The sequence below is a fragment of the Ictalurus punctatus genome, chromosome 4 (genome assembly GCF_001660625.3).
Source record: "Ictalurus punctatus breed USDA103 chromosome 4, Coco_2.0, whole genome shotgun sequence".
In the NCBI taxonomy this organism is placed as follows: Eukaryota; Metazoa; Chordata; class Actinopteri; order Siluriformes; family Ictaluridae; genus Ictalurus; species Ictalurus punctatus.
In genome coordinates this window covers 35456835-35471597 of record NC_071284.1, presented here as the reverse complement: position 1 = coordinate 35471597, position 14763 = coordinate 35456835, and the positions used below count along the sequence as shown (strand labels likewise).

The 14763-nt window shown below is 39.0% G+C and overlaps 1 protein-coding gene across 1 annotated transcript; it reads right to left on the bottom strand.

Moving 5' to 3' along the window:
- Window positions 1-1984: 1984 nt before the first annotated feature.
- On the bottom strand, window positions 1985-9846 carry LOC124627117 (glycine amidinotransferase, mitochondrial). The gene is made up of 9 exons (XM_047153542.2): window positions 9686-9846; window positions 7873-8088; window positions 7591-7786; window positions 7098-7288; window positions 5954-6091; window positions 5154-5318; window positions 4548-4611; window positions 4301-4417; window positions 1985-3454 (listed from the first exon to the last, which is right to left on the bottom strand). Exons 1-9 carry the CDS (start codon window positions 9752-9754, stop codon window positions 3342-3344), a joined length of 1269 nt encoding a protein of 422 aa, XP_047009498.1. The 5' UTR covers window positions 9755-9846; the 3' UTR covers window positions 1985-3341.
- Window positions 9847-14763: the final 4917 nt, after the last annotated feature.

Here is a 14763-nt window from a genome sequence, read left to right as displayed (position 1 = left end):
TCATGCAGCAAGACAGTGATCCAAAAGGTCCACTGCCAACACAACAAAGGACTTTATTGGGGTGAAGTTAGTCACCAGACAGCATATAGTGGAAACAATATAATTGGCTTTGCTGTTCCAATATTTTTGGTGGGGACTGTGTATATACTGGTGAATTTTATATACAAATGATCTCACTAATAAAAGTTACTATGGCAACCAGTAGTAGGAACTCCTGGAGTTCTTGCAGCAATAAAATTGTCACATGTAAACCTACATTAACCCTATATCCAAACTAGCATGTGATGTTTGTCTCTTGTGGGTGTGGCCAGGCCAGAGTTTTATTAATTCTGCTGATACATATTATATATATATATATATATATATATATATATATATATATATAGATATAGATATAGATATATATATAGATATATATATAGATATATAGATATATAGATAGATATAGATATATAGATATATAGATATATATAGATAGATATAGATATACACACACACACACACACACACACGGTCATGGGGGGAAGCACACAAACGCACATTCACTACGGATAAGTTAGAGATGCCAATCAGCCATGTCTTTGGACTGTCTTTGGAAACCCCTGAAGCATGGGGAGAACATGCGAGCTCTGTGCACAGGGCGGAGGTGGAAATCAAACCCCCAATCCCAGGTATCTGCTAAGATATCTGCTTATTCATTTATTCTGGTGTGAGCGTTTTCATTATTCCTCAAGCCTGCGAGAGAATGGTGCTGCAAAAGCTGGCTGATCAAATTACAGAGAAGGAGCAACACCACCCGGACTCACGCGTTATTAACAGAGATCCTCACTTGTGAACTTCTAAATACAGACAGCTCATTTCAAGCCCCACCAGGTGATGACACCATTCCCTCTTGCAGTTGGAAATCAACAACTCGCTGATGTCCTACCTATTTCTGCTGCAGATTTGAAAAGCACAATCACACCCCTCACCCGCTCTGACCTACTCGTCACACAACTGCTAGCACCTCCCCTCTCCCCCACCTGTTACAGGCCCAGACAGTGTGTCACCCACCTGTTTGAAAGTCTGCACTGAACAGCTGTCACCCATCTTCACCCAGATCTTCAACAGATCACTGGAGTAGTGTACAGTCACTTCCTTCTTCAAATGCTCCACCATCATCCCCGTCCCAAAGAAAACCAAGATCACAGGACTGAATGGCTACAGACCTGTTGCTTTGATGTCTGTGGTCAGGAAATAATTTGAGAAACTGGTGTTGGACCACCTGAAGGACATCACTGGACCCTTACCGGACCCCCTTCAGTTTGCTTATTGAACAAACATGTCAGTGGATGATGCAGTAAACATACACCAATGTTGACTGCATCAAAATCAACACAGAAATGATTTCCTGATCACAAAATCAAGGTCCTGCCATGACCATCCCAGTCCCCTGACCTGAACCCCATATAAAACCTGTGGGGTGAACTGAAGAGGAGAGTCCACCAGCGTGGACCTCGAAATCTGAAGGATCTGGAGAGGTTCTGTATAGAGGAACGGTCTCAGATCCCTCGCCATGAATTCTCCAACCTCATCAGGCGTTATAGGAGAAGACTCAGAGCTGTTATCTTGGCAAAGGGAGCTAGCACAAAGTATCGACTAGAAGGTGCCAATAATTGTTGCACAACTATATTTAACAAAGTGTTTTTGGATAAACATGTGTTGTGTTTGCAATTGTTTGACATCAACGAGAGCAGAGTATTTTTGTGAAATTGTTTAAACAAAAGATCAAAGGGTCAAACAATAAAGACAATTTTTCACAGCCTTCACAGCTCATATTTACCAAGGGTGCCAATATTAATGCAGGTCACTGTATCTGTCCTGCTGTCATATTTGTGTATGCACCGGAAGCTTCACTCACCAGGACAAATTCCTTGTTCTTATTGTCCACTTGGCAATAAAGCTCGTTCTGATTCCGATTACACAATTCAAATTCAATCACACATCAGTTTCAAACATCCTTTTAATATTTTTTCACATTATCATGCATCAAGTCTTAAGCTACGAACATTTTTTAAATTCTTCTTTAAATTAGCCATTTTTCTATTAACCCGGCTCACATTCACACACCTCTCTCACTTCACATGGCTCAGAGCAGCTAAAAATGTTCCCCCCGAAAACCGAATATAATCATTTCCTGTGAACACAAAAGAGCAGCGAAGCGGCACAGAGTCAGCTCTGTCAGCTCATCACACCAGCACCTCATCGTTCACCTCTTTAGAAATACAGAAATGATGGGAAACAAGCAAAAATAGATGCTGGAGAGTAATTATAAGAACAAAAAAAATCAGTATTTTGAACACAATTTAACATATATAAAATATATTTACAGTTTGGTTGTGTGAGGATTCGTGTTAGTGCCTGTGATGACCAGCTGGGGGAGACCTCACTAAGTGGTATCTCCTCCTGATGACCTCCAGAGTCACTGACCAGAAACCTTACAACTTATCATTTTAATATATATATTGTAAGAAATTGAGTGTGTAATGATCTACTACAAAAAAGATACAAAATTCATATTAGAATCAATTGTTTAAGAAAGAAATGTATTTTTCTGAATCATAAAAAGGAGGTAGTAACTTTCGCATAGGTATTTTTTTTTTATTTCCTGGCCATGTTTGTTGTCTTGGTGACGCTGAGAGCAGAACTTCCCTGGGCATTATGGGATGGCAGGGCGGACTTTCCTACAGGAGTTCTAATTCCTTTCAGACTGCTTACAATTCGATTTCCTCTTCACAAATTGAAAGACTGTGATTTTACTTCTGATGATTGAATGGCCATTAATCTTTGTTGTATTTTTGCACTTGGTTGGCTCACTGATCTCTGGAAATCAAACAAGTCTTTAATTTAAACTCTTGTCACTCGTTTTGCATTGGATTTGTGTGTTTTGTTTTGTTTTGTTTTGAAATTAGTTGTAGCTTACACAGTTCCATGAGCCAGAAGTGCAGTCGTTATTGAGATCGTGAGTGAGTGTCTGTATTTGCGGAAGCTTGCACATGCACTGCTAAAAAAAAATAATGAAAACATTTTGTAAAAATTAAGACTTATTAACTGTTACAGTCAGGTCTAAACTTCTGAGTGAACTACACAGTGACAGAATTAATAGTATAAAGTGGAGACAAATCTACTTCCATTACAGATGTTTTTTATTACTGGAAATTTTTTAACTGTTGAATTGATGGAATTTTTAAAAGCTGTAATTATTAGCACACTCAGACTTTAGGACCTGACTGCATACCGATTATTAATCGTTACTGCTGTGTGAATGTGAACTCAATAATAACTGTAGTTTTCTGGCAGGTTTAGTGGAAATACGACTGCAGCATTCCTCTGCGTCGGACGTCCGTGGTCCAGCAGTGGAAACCTCCGCCCAGGGAGTTAGCGTGACGAATGCTCACTTTAATCGTCTTTATACCTGTTAGAAAAACACATGTAAATATGAACTAGTACAACATCTATACTAATGCTCTCCTAAAAGCTCCCACTTGAATTGTTTATAGTGGTTTACGTAAATATTTCAATGAGGCGGTGTGCTTATGAATTATTTCCCTGAATAATTTTTCTCTCCATCTTGCCTTCAACGCTGTCCAGTTTCCCAGTCCCTGCTGATGAAAGGCATTTACACAACATGATGCTTCCACCACCATGTTTCACAGCGGGAACAGTCTTCTCAGGGCGATTAGCAGTGTTGGGTTTTGTGAAAAGGCCAAAATGTTTGAGTCTCCAATATGTATTTTGGCAAACTCCAAATGGCATTTCATATGACTCGCTACTCTTCCACACAGTCCTGCTGTGTGGAATGTTCAGACTGTGGTTGTCCTATCTTCAGCTCCTTCCTTGTGCTCTTGGTTGTGTCTCTGACTAATCCCCTCTATACCTGCTCGCTGACTTTTGATGGACGTGTCCTCTAAGCAGAGTCATGGTTAAATCATATTTTTTAATAATGGATTTAATAATATGTGGGATGTTCAATGTTCTGGATCATTTGTTTATAAACAAAGACTGATCGAAACATTTCCAGAACTTTGTCCTGGACTTGTTTTGATCGCTCCTTGGTCTTCATGATGCCGTGTGTCCAGATATGTTCAAAACTATCTCTGGGTTCTTCCAGGAACAGGTGTATTTATACTGAGATCACGTGACCCTTTAAACGCACACATGCCAACTCCAATGGGAGTGTTCACACTGAGGAAGCTCACTAAGATGTAGTACGCGAAAGTGTGCTGTGTTGATCAGTAAAAATGACTTTTATGATACTTACCAAGATTTTCAAACATTTTTTGAATGGTAGTCTCGTTAGCATCCACCATGACACGTTTCTCATCCAGCATCAGGACGTTCATGGACAACCACTTGGAGGACATCCAGAGTGGGTGATCTGAGACAAATCCAATTGTTACAGCATACAGTTATATTGTTATCTGCACTTTTACATGATGTGTCTATATATTTTTTGTTTGAGGTTTAAGACTTTCGGACGTTCACCGCCGTGTGAACGTGAAACTCACCGTCAGGAATTAAAGGTGTTGGTGGACGCACCACCGTCCAGCCAGCCTTCTTAAACATCTCAATCTGCAGAAGGACACCAGACACTTGACATCAGACATTAATGGTAATTACACAGCACTTCCATTGTATCACCACAGTTTGCTATTGGCCTAGCTCCTGGCCACCTTCATTGTTTGCTGTGTTCCAGTTCCTTTATTCTTAATTCCCTTTTTCCTAGTTTGTAGTTTCTTTGTTCCCAGTCTTCACATTTGTAGTGTAGAATTTTTAGTTTTTTTGTTTCCCTGTTCCCAACTTCCTTGTCCTTCTATAATTTCTTTTGATCTTAAGATTCCACTTATTTGTGTTTTATGCCATGTAGAAAAACGTCACCTCTCACTCTGAGGTATCAAGTAGCTCACCTGAATTAGGCGTAGATCTTACCTGTTGCTCACATTAAAAAATTGGGGAGGTGTAATAAAAATGTCAATTTAATTAAGTGCTCCTTTGGAAAAGGAGCTTCCCCTTCATCTTGACTCAGTATAGGCTACAGGGGTTTAAAAACCAACACTACTCCTAAGCAAAGTGCCTAGTATAGAAGCATAAAACAAAAAGGGTGTGGCACTCACCTGGCGGCATGGTCTGTCTGGATTGGACAGCACCAGTCCGGGTCCGATGATGTTAAAGGTGGTGTCGATGTGCTTGGGGTTCGGATCCTTAAATGAGATGACGTGCACTTTGTAGGTGGGAGCGAGGTGACGCCTCATCCACTCGATTCCCATAAAGTTAGTAACCTGTGAGCAGGTGTGAACATCATTAACTCTTTATAGTCTGTTCTCTGAGAGAATAGAACTTTAAACATATATAAAAATGATATAATTTAAAGATGCAACAGAACACAACATTACTAAGTAGTTTGTGGCGATGTTGTTGGTTTTGATATCGAACCACACTGGCTTCCACAAACAATATGGCAATAAAATAACTGCGGAGAAAACGGACTTCGTGTGGAGACGTTACTCGGCATGCTCTGACTACAGCAGCTGACCAGACACGCTACATGATCAGGCCTGGGATTGGGTGTTAGAAACAAGGCATGCTCAAGCCAGGTCATTCAAAGATTGATGACTTTGTGGTACAGCAATCTTCTTCCTGAAGTAGTGGAAATTGTCACGACGGAAGATTTTAATAGCGCCACCTGTAGTACTGGAGTACTCGTACATGTTGGCCAATATGAAACCACAGAGAGTTTGCAAGCTTGTAAGCTTGAGAAGGTGGCTCTCATCGTCTCCATATGAAGAATGCTGAGGTGTTTAGGAGATTAATAACGCTAACACTCAAAACAACACATTTATGTATATACACACACACACACACACACATTCCTTACACCCAAGCCTTCATGTGTGTATGGGATTTTTTTTGTCACCTGGCTCCTCTGCACAAACAGATCTGTTCCGGCTCGGATGAAATCAGCAGCGTCAAAACACGGCTCATGTTCAGTGGTGACAAACTTTCCCTCTGCAGCCAGTTTGTGTCTGTCTTCTACTGTACGGATTGGGTAATCCTACACACACACACTTTCATTACTACACAGAATGACCACTAGAGAGGGTAGTATGCAAATATGCTAAAACCACATGACTTTAACGTGTGCATTATAACAGTGGAATGTGCACCTGCAGCATAAGAGGAGAGCTAGCGCTATTAAACCATGCTACGGCCTGTGATTTTCCTGAAGCTCCACCCTGCCCCTGTCTCCCAGTCCCCAAGAGCATGTAGGAGCAACGTAAATCCCACATAAACTCTGCATAGCAATATGCAAATTATACATAAAACTGACTTCCTGTGTTCTTCTTTTCCAGATGTTTTGTGGAAGAAAAAAAAATCATCTGTTTTTCGAAGCAGTTTTGTCAGGCTGAAATGCAGTGAACACCTGAAGTGGATCAGTCAGTGCTCTAAGTGAAATCTGATTTCATTATGTCTCCTTTACAGCGCCATGTTTACAAGAACAATCCCCACTCGAACAAAACCAGCAGGTAGAAAGAGACGCATTCATCAAACACGAGAGAGTTTTAAAAGTGTGTAAGAGAGCTGGAAAAAGAGGGAGGGTGATAAGCGAGAGATCGTTTTGCTGAGTGAGAATGACCTTGGTTTAAAACAAACACACCTGTCCTGAATAGAAACATGAACACACTGGAGTACGCTCACTAACACACTTCAGAAAACAGGAGTTGAAGAGTAATTAATAATAATAATAATAATAATAATAATAATAATAATAATAATAATCCCTCACTCTGTACAGAAACATCTCTGCCCACTAACTACCTAAAATACTAGCAGGCCAACTATCTGAAAAGTGAAGTTTATTTCAGTCCAGACCTCATCAGGGTATGATGTAGGGTCTTTGGTGTGATGTCATGATTCAGTTAGTAACCTTAGCAAGATTATGAAAATAACCAAATAAAAAAAATGGACCAAGAGAAGTCAACCACGGGTAAGTGGATGATGAGTAAAATTAACAATTGGAACAAGGGATTTGTGTGTGTGTGAGAGAGAGAGAGAAAGACCTGATCGTATAGCTCGTCTGCCATGGTGGGTTTGGGTGCGGTGGTCCACTTTGCTCCTTGTCTAAAGTACTCTTTAATGAGCGGCCTGTAAGCGCGATACTCGAAAAACCGAGCTCTCCACGCCATCGGAGCCTCAATGATCTCGTTCCCCACAACCAACAGGATGTCCCGCGGCATGGCTGCGTACATACCTACACACACACACACACACACACACACACACACACACACACACACACACAGCAGTATACATCAGCATTGTGTTCCATGCTGCAGTAAGGAAACAGCAAACGCATGATATTAACTTTAACTGTCTGTCTGTCTGTCTGTCTGTCTGTCTGTCTGTATATCTGTCTGTATATCTGTCTGTATATCTGTCTGTTATCTCTGCTCCTGCTCAATCAGGACACGCTTTACTGAACTCGTATTAGTGAAGATCACTCTTTACTTCACTCTGATTGTGATGTAAGGTTAATATCAGGGTCCGTCCCACCTGTGGATGTGAAGTCGGGGGTTTTGTACTCGAAGGACCAGTCGATGGGTTCAGGTCTCCTCACGACGACGCCTTCATGGCGCAGGATATTGCACATTTCCTCGATTTCAGTAATCGCCTTCTTCAGGTACTCCTCAGGGAATGTCTGCCCTCCGTATTTCTGATAAAATGGCCAGTACTTCTCGTACGTGTTGGCCTGACGGAAAAACAAAAAGAGGCGTGAGTAGATGAGTGAATGAGTGTGAGTGCGTGAGTGAATGAGTGAATGCTCGTTGTCTGTACCTTGACCTCTACAGTAAACGGAGGGACGCATGCGTTTTCCGCGCGCCCCACAATCACTTCCTCCAGCAGGTCCCACTCGTTATAAGCGCAAACCGGACACTCATCAGGCACAGGCTCATTGATGGCCACGTCCTCAGCTGCGTGTGATCTCACGGCAGCCGCCGAGCTCGAGCTCTGAAACGCCTTCTGAACCCAACGGGACGCCGTACGTCCAATCTAAACAAAATAAACCTCAGAGTCAACAATAATATTCCATTTATAACTGAAAAACTGCACCTCAATACAGTAAAGATCTAAAACTAAAAATGCCTTTCTTACATTTTATTCATTGTATATATATATATACGTATGTTAACATGGTCATTCGTGTAGAGATAGCACAATTCCACTTTTTCTTTTCCGATATTCTTTGAAATCATCTTCACGGCAATATCGCATATATTAAATATAAACGATTATAAACGTGATGCAATCAGTCCTGACAAAATAAAACACTAATCAAGTTTCTTTAAATGTAAACATTTCCAGTTCTAAAAATACATTAAAATCCATTTCCAATCTTTGCTGCTTGTTACAGGGTCCGATATGCACGCTCTGACATCCGATCTACCATTTTCTGTTGGTATTAGCCTGATGCTGCTATTGGATGTCAGATCGGTGCCACCTCTACATTAATGTATTCATTTTATTCATGTGAACGAGGCAAAATATACATTTAAATGTTTGTAGGTGGACTAAATGAGAGAAAGGTTATGAGTGAGCGCATGAAGACATTAAGAATCCTGCACATGAAATATATGAGTAAATGAATAGAGAATAATGGATTCATTAAATACGGAAGTAAATTGGCGAAGTGAGTAAAATACTGGATAAATAAATACCTGCATGACTAACCTACTGAATGAATGACTGGATGAATAAATGGTTAAGTAAACGTCTGAGTTGATGAATACATTAGTAAATTCATGAACGGATGACTGCTTGAATAAATGCATGAAGATGTGGAGTTTGTCACACGAATGAATATGTAAAGAAAAGGGTGTTTAAATAATGCATGAACTGAAGGGCTGGATGAATCAACACATGAATGAATGGATGAATGACAGCCCTGAATTTTTTCCTGTACCGAGTACAGTAGTGTGCACTTTGTCGTCTCCATTTGCTGCACAGCTGTAGAGGAATGAATCTCTCCATCACTGATAACGCTGATAACAGGAACACGTTTACCCACACAAAGGTCAACACGCTCTCACTCATGTGCAAGAGATGATGGAAAAAAAGCCCAGATACAGAGGCAGCAGTTTTGGTGGTGGGGAAAAGATCGTTTTATTCTCATATCATTACAGAGAATGTTTATTTACTTGGGAAAAGAAAAAAAAGAGGACAAGTTAAACCTCAAATGTTTGTATTATTTGCATAACTCCAATTTTTTTGATGTTGAAGTTTTAATAATAATAATTACAGTTCTGTTAAAATAACTTTGTGTAATGTTAAATGTACGAAAACTTGTTTATAGTTAAATATTTACTTGTATTCATATTAATAAGAATGATGTATGTTAATTGTACAATTATATACTGACCATAAATTGATACAGTAATTTAATATGATAAATGATGTGTAACTATATAAGCTGTTGTCTGAGTTAAAATGGTTTTAATGTGTAATAATAATAATAATAATAATAATAATAATAATAATAATAATAATGTGTTTTAGCATATATTCATATCCTGAGTAAATAGTGATGAGAATGTTGTACTTTTTGTTGTTTAATGTTTGTAAAGTGAATGTTACAGTTGTGTGTACTGACCATGGCTCCGATTAAGTGAGCAGCCTCGGCTCCTCGGCTTCCTCCTCTCAGACAGCGCACTCTCAGCATGTTCCTGCTCGGGGGATTGTGGGTAATTCCTGCAGCATGCACGGCTGAGTGTATGAAGTAAAGTGCAGTGCACAAGCAGAGTGGTCTGTTATATAGCGCAGTACTCGCATTCCTCATGCAACCTGACGCCCTGTGAGACCCCACACCCTGCACCAGCACATTCTTATCACCTGTCTCTCTCTCTCTCTCTCTCTCTGTCTGTCTGTGTCTACAGCGCACTGTATCTGACGCTCACTTCCTTATTCTTTTTCTGTCTTACTCTAGGCCCACTGCTCTTTACTTTATATATGCTACCCCTAGGTCAAATTATTCGTAAACATGGAATTCCACTGTTATGCTGATGATACACAGCTGTATGTTTCAGTGAAGCCAGAGGACAGACAGCAGCTTAGTAAAGTTGAGGATTGTGTAAAGGACATTAGACATTGGATGATTATTAACTTCCTTTTACTTAATTCTGAGAAGATAGAAGAACTTGTACCAGGACGACGTGTAGCTAGAAGAAATCTTTCTGATCACACATTAACTCTGGATGTTCTTTCTGTTTCATCATGTGCAGCAGTAAAAGACCTTGGAGTGATTATTGACTCCAGTCTATCATCTGACGCTCATGTAGATAATATTACTAGGATAGCCTTCTTTCATCTCAGAAATATTTCTAAAATAAGAAACATATTGTCACTACATGATGCAGAAATATTAGTTCATGCTTTCGTCACCTCTAGACTAGATTACTCTAATATCTTACTGTCTGGATGTTCCAGTAGGAATATAAATAAGCTCCAGTCAGTCCAGAATGCAGCTGCTAGAGTCCTAACTAGAACCAGAAGATACGACACATCACCCCGATCTTATCCACACTGCATTGGCTCCCAGTGAAGTCTCACATTGATTATAAAATACTATTATTAACCTATAAAGCACTAAACGGTCTCACGCCACAGTACCTGAGAGAACTTTTGGTCTTTTATGATCCACCACACATACTTCCATCAAAAGATGCAGGCTATTTGTTGGTACCTGGAATAGTGAAGGCTACAGCAGGGGGAAGAGCTTTCTCTTATAGAGCCCCACAGTTATGGAACAGTCTTCCTATTAGTGTTCGGGACTCAGACACAGTCTCAGTGTTTAAGTCCAGACTGAAAACATATTTGTTTACTCAAGTTTACCATGAATAGACTTTCTTTTATGCAAAGTACACAGTCTTATCCATTACAGGATAGTAATCATACCTAATAATCTGTCCCTCTCTTTATCTCCCCCTCCCTCTCTCCTTCAGTCGATATGATACACATGATTTTATGGAGATGTCAGTGATCTTGTTTAGTGAACGCAGACAGTCCAGTGCTTGTGCTTTCGCTGCAGAAAGATGGTCGCACTGGCAAAGGGCACACACCTCTTCTCCTTCATCTCGTATGATATGATACATACAGTCTCCTCCAAAAGTATTGGAACAGCAAGGCCAATTCCATTATTTTCGCTATACATTAGAGAGAGATACTTTGTATATATTGTAACCTTAGTTTTGACAGGTATAGGTCAAAGGTCAAAAAGATACACATTCTAACTCTCTATATCTAGATCAAAGGTCATGATCATAAAAATATATATAGTTATGTTAAATCTGGATCACATCCATTCGTTACCATACATGGTGCGGCCATGTGTTTTCCACCCCACACACGTTGCACACTCATGTTCTTTCTAACACTCTGTGGTAGGTCATAAAAATATATATAGTTATGTTAACACAAATGTTACTATACATGGTACGGCCATGTGTATTACACATCCAAACAAAAATATGACGCACACAAATGCACTTTATTTTCACATTATTTAAAAGGAATTTAATTGTTATGTACTAAATTACCATAATTATGAACACAAGTTGTTAAGTTGACAATCATTTTTAAAATTATGTTTCTCCATTTAGATTGTCTGCAGTAGAATGCAGTCTTTTAAACCAGGAAAAATGACTGCCTTTAGGTTTTATAACAATAGTAAGTAAAATCCAGTGTGATTTACATTACAAATCTCATACGTAACATCTCTGCAGGATTTATAGACGTTAAAGCACTGAATGAAATGAGCAATATAGACAAAAAATAAACACTCTGTGTCTACTACTTTTATCTCTCATAGAACTATCCACAGTCCAAAGGCTGTGGAGCTAGAAGGCTACGTGTGCGAATGACAAAAGATTTTAAAAATGAAATAAAAAATGTATCAATACATGAAATTAGATTACACAATGTAGTTGAGGTTTACATGAATAAGCAGAAATGTAATCATGCTTATCTTTCCTATAGCACAAATGAAAAGCCCTCTCTAGATGAACAGATTTGTCAAATGAAACTTTTTCCTTCTTATCCACTGCTACGGTAAACTAAAGAGTAGATATTCAAATGACACTGCTAAATATGACTAGCATTAGCTACGCATACTAGTGCAAAATAGTCCATCAAATGTATTAGCAGGTGTAGCCTATACACGAGTCCACTATTGGTCATATCACTATTGAGAACACGCCCCCAAATTCATTTCTTTAGTAGAATTTAATTGTAAGTGAAATGATATTCAAATTGTAATGTCCTTAGTATTTGTTCAGTCTACAGGTCCTCTAACACTCTGTCAAATGAATAAATGTAAATGTACTACAACGTAAATTTTGTTTTAAATCAATTAACGCAGAAATTACACACAATATTAAGTTGATGTAATTATCAACATTATTATGTCAACACAACTCATCAAAATAATGTGTACGACTTTAAATATTTAATTAGTTCAATAAATTAGAATTTTTATCTTGCAACCCCACATTAAATTTAGATTGTGGGGGTTTGTTTTGTATCGCTCCGCTGTTAGAAAATACACGATGGTTGAATGTGAACATAAATGAGCAGAATGTAAGCTTGTGAAATAAATTCAACTTTATTGATTGCACTTTTTGAGAAAATGACATGACTTTGAATAAAAATTTACTGAAATAAATACTCTAAAACATTGATATACCCAAAGAAATGTAAAAAAGAAAAAAAGAAAAAAAATACTTTTTACATACCTTCTAAATAGGTCCCTTTAGGAGGTAAACGTTTTAAAGACGGTGTTTTATAAGAAACGCGCGTATTACATGCCTTCTAAACCTAACCCTTTAGGATGTAAAATGCTGCTTAAAAGAATCGAGAGTTTTGTTTAAACTAGAAGACACATTTTCCGGGGAATGTCTTGTAGGCCTATACACAGTGTCCTACACATCTGAGGTGTGTGTGTATGTGGGTGTGGGGGGGGGGGGGGGTGCGTGCGTGTGTGTGGGTGTGTTAGAGAGAGAGAGAGAGAGAGAGAGAGAGAGAGAGAGTCGAGTGTTTCCTGGGGGTTTGCTGACCAGACTGCTTACAGTGTGTTTATGTTAATGAATCAAGGTACGAGTCGTGTGTTTTAGGGTTTAACGATCCCTACCAATGTGTACATTTGTGGTTTAAGTGAATCTTTGTTTCTGAAATTACTTCTGTGGTAATTATCAGTTTGTGTAACATCAGAAATTACTAGACCTGGTGACTGAATGTGGTAGATGTATTAGAATTTTGGACATGTTATGCATGTGTAGCTCCCTATGTGTATGATCTACGTGTAATCCTTCCGTCAAGAAATGAACAGACTGAGGTTTGTGAAATAATTGAACTGTTTATTGGCTACGTTGTTGAGAAAAACACTGTGATGTGTAAAACATTTCTACAGTCCTTCAAGGCTGTATGATATCGTTGTTCTCTTTTACTGAAAGAAAGGTCAAAACCATCGGTGTTATTCGTTGTGGAGACTGAAGTGACAATATGTCTGAAGAAAATGAAAATATGTATTACGTATCCTACCTGCTAACCAGGTTATTTTAAGGGTGAAAAAACCTTTTTTAAAGACGGTGTTTTAAAAGAGTCGTGCATTTTGTTTAAACTATAAAAAAGATTTCAGAAAATGGTCCGCCAACGAGGATACTTACACAGAACTATCGCTAAATACATAAGCTTTTGTCTATGCTTTGACATCCCATGTCCCAGCAGTACATTTATGACCTCTGATGACCATGTGGGTGTGCGGGGGTGGGGGGGGGTTGTGTGAGAGAGAGAGAGAGAGAGAGAGAGAGAGAGAGACACACACAGCTGTTCTTTTGGGGTTTTGCTGACCAGAATTCTTACAAATGTGTTTGTTAACGAATTAAAGGGAGTCGTGTGTCTCAGTGTTAAAATAATGGTTAAGACGTCGTAGTTAAAACACAGAAGAAACTCTGCAACTATCTGTTACTATGTCCGCTCCGAGAAATCCTAATACCCTTAGAAGATTGCTGTGTATTCACCAACAAGAGGACCTGTTGAAATGAGAGAGGACCTGACTTTTGCTCCAAATTTTTTTTAAAAAAAACTAAGAGGTTAGTTTGACAAATTATTAATGAAGGTAATGTAAAGACGTTGTTGTTTAACCCTGAGCAGGGCGTCAACAGCTCCAAAGATCCTGTCTTAAGTCCGAGGGTTTAGTTAGGAGGTAGAAAAACATTTAAAGTTGATGTTTTAAAAGAAACAAGTGTTTCATCCTTAATGGTAAAAAAGAAAAATGGTCGTACTCCAATATGAAATAAAACGGTGGAGACACACTGAGTACATTTCTGTTCCACAGTCTATAAGGATCCCCAAACTTCATGTAGTGTGGAAAAATATATACACCCTCTGTGACTCTGTTACTTAAGGTTTAAACATTTTTATTTTGTGATGGCAGCAAGACAAAAACGGTTGTGCATTTGGTATGTGGTGATTTTAGAATTAGACCCCAAATGTCAAATATGTTTTGTGTATGGCTTCGTCAGGCAAAGATCACGATGGAATGGAAAGAGTATACAAGAGTAATTGGGGTGATCTAATGCTTAGGACTTGTACAGTACTTCAGCTCGGGAACGTCCCACCATGGCGTTCAGAGAGGCGTTATCTAAGGTACACGTATATATAATATAGATCAGATCA

What these genes read in the sequence shown, in the direction of transcription:
- LOC124627117 (XM_047153542.2), bottom strand. Translation starts at nt 9,754, where the DNA reads ATGCTGAGAGTGCGCTGTCTGAGAGGAGGAAGCCGAGGAGCCGAGGCT. An exon ending in CGTTTACTGTAGAGGTCAAG is followed by an intron (nt 7,787 to 7,872) that starts GTACAGACAACG and finishes TTTTTCCGTCAG; the next exon opens with GCCAACACGTACGAGAAGTA. An exon ending in CCCCGACTTCACATCCACAG is followed by an intron (nt 7,289 to 7,590) that starts GTGGGACGGACC and finishes GTGTGTGTGTAG; the next exon opens with GTATGTACGCAGCCATGCCG.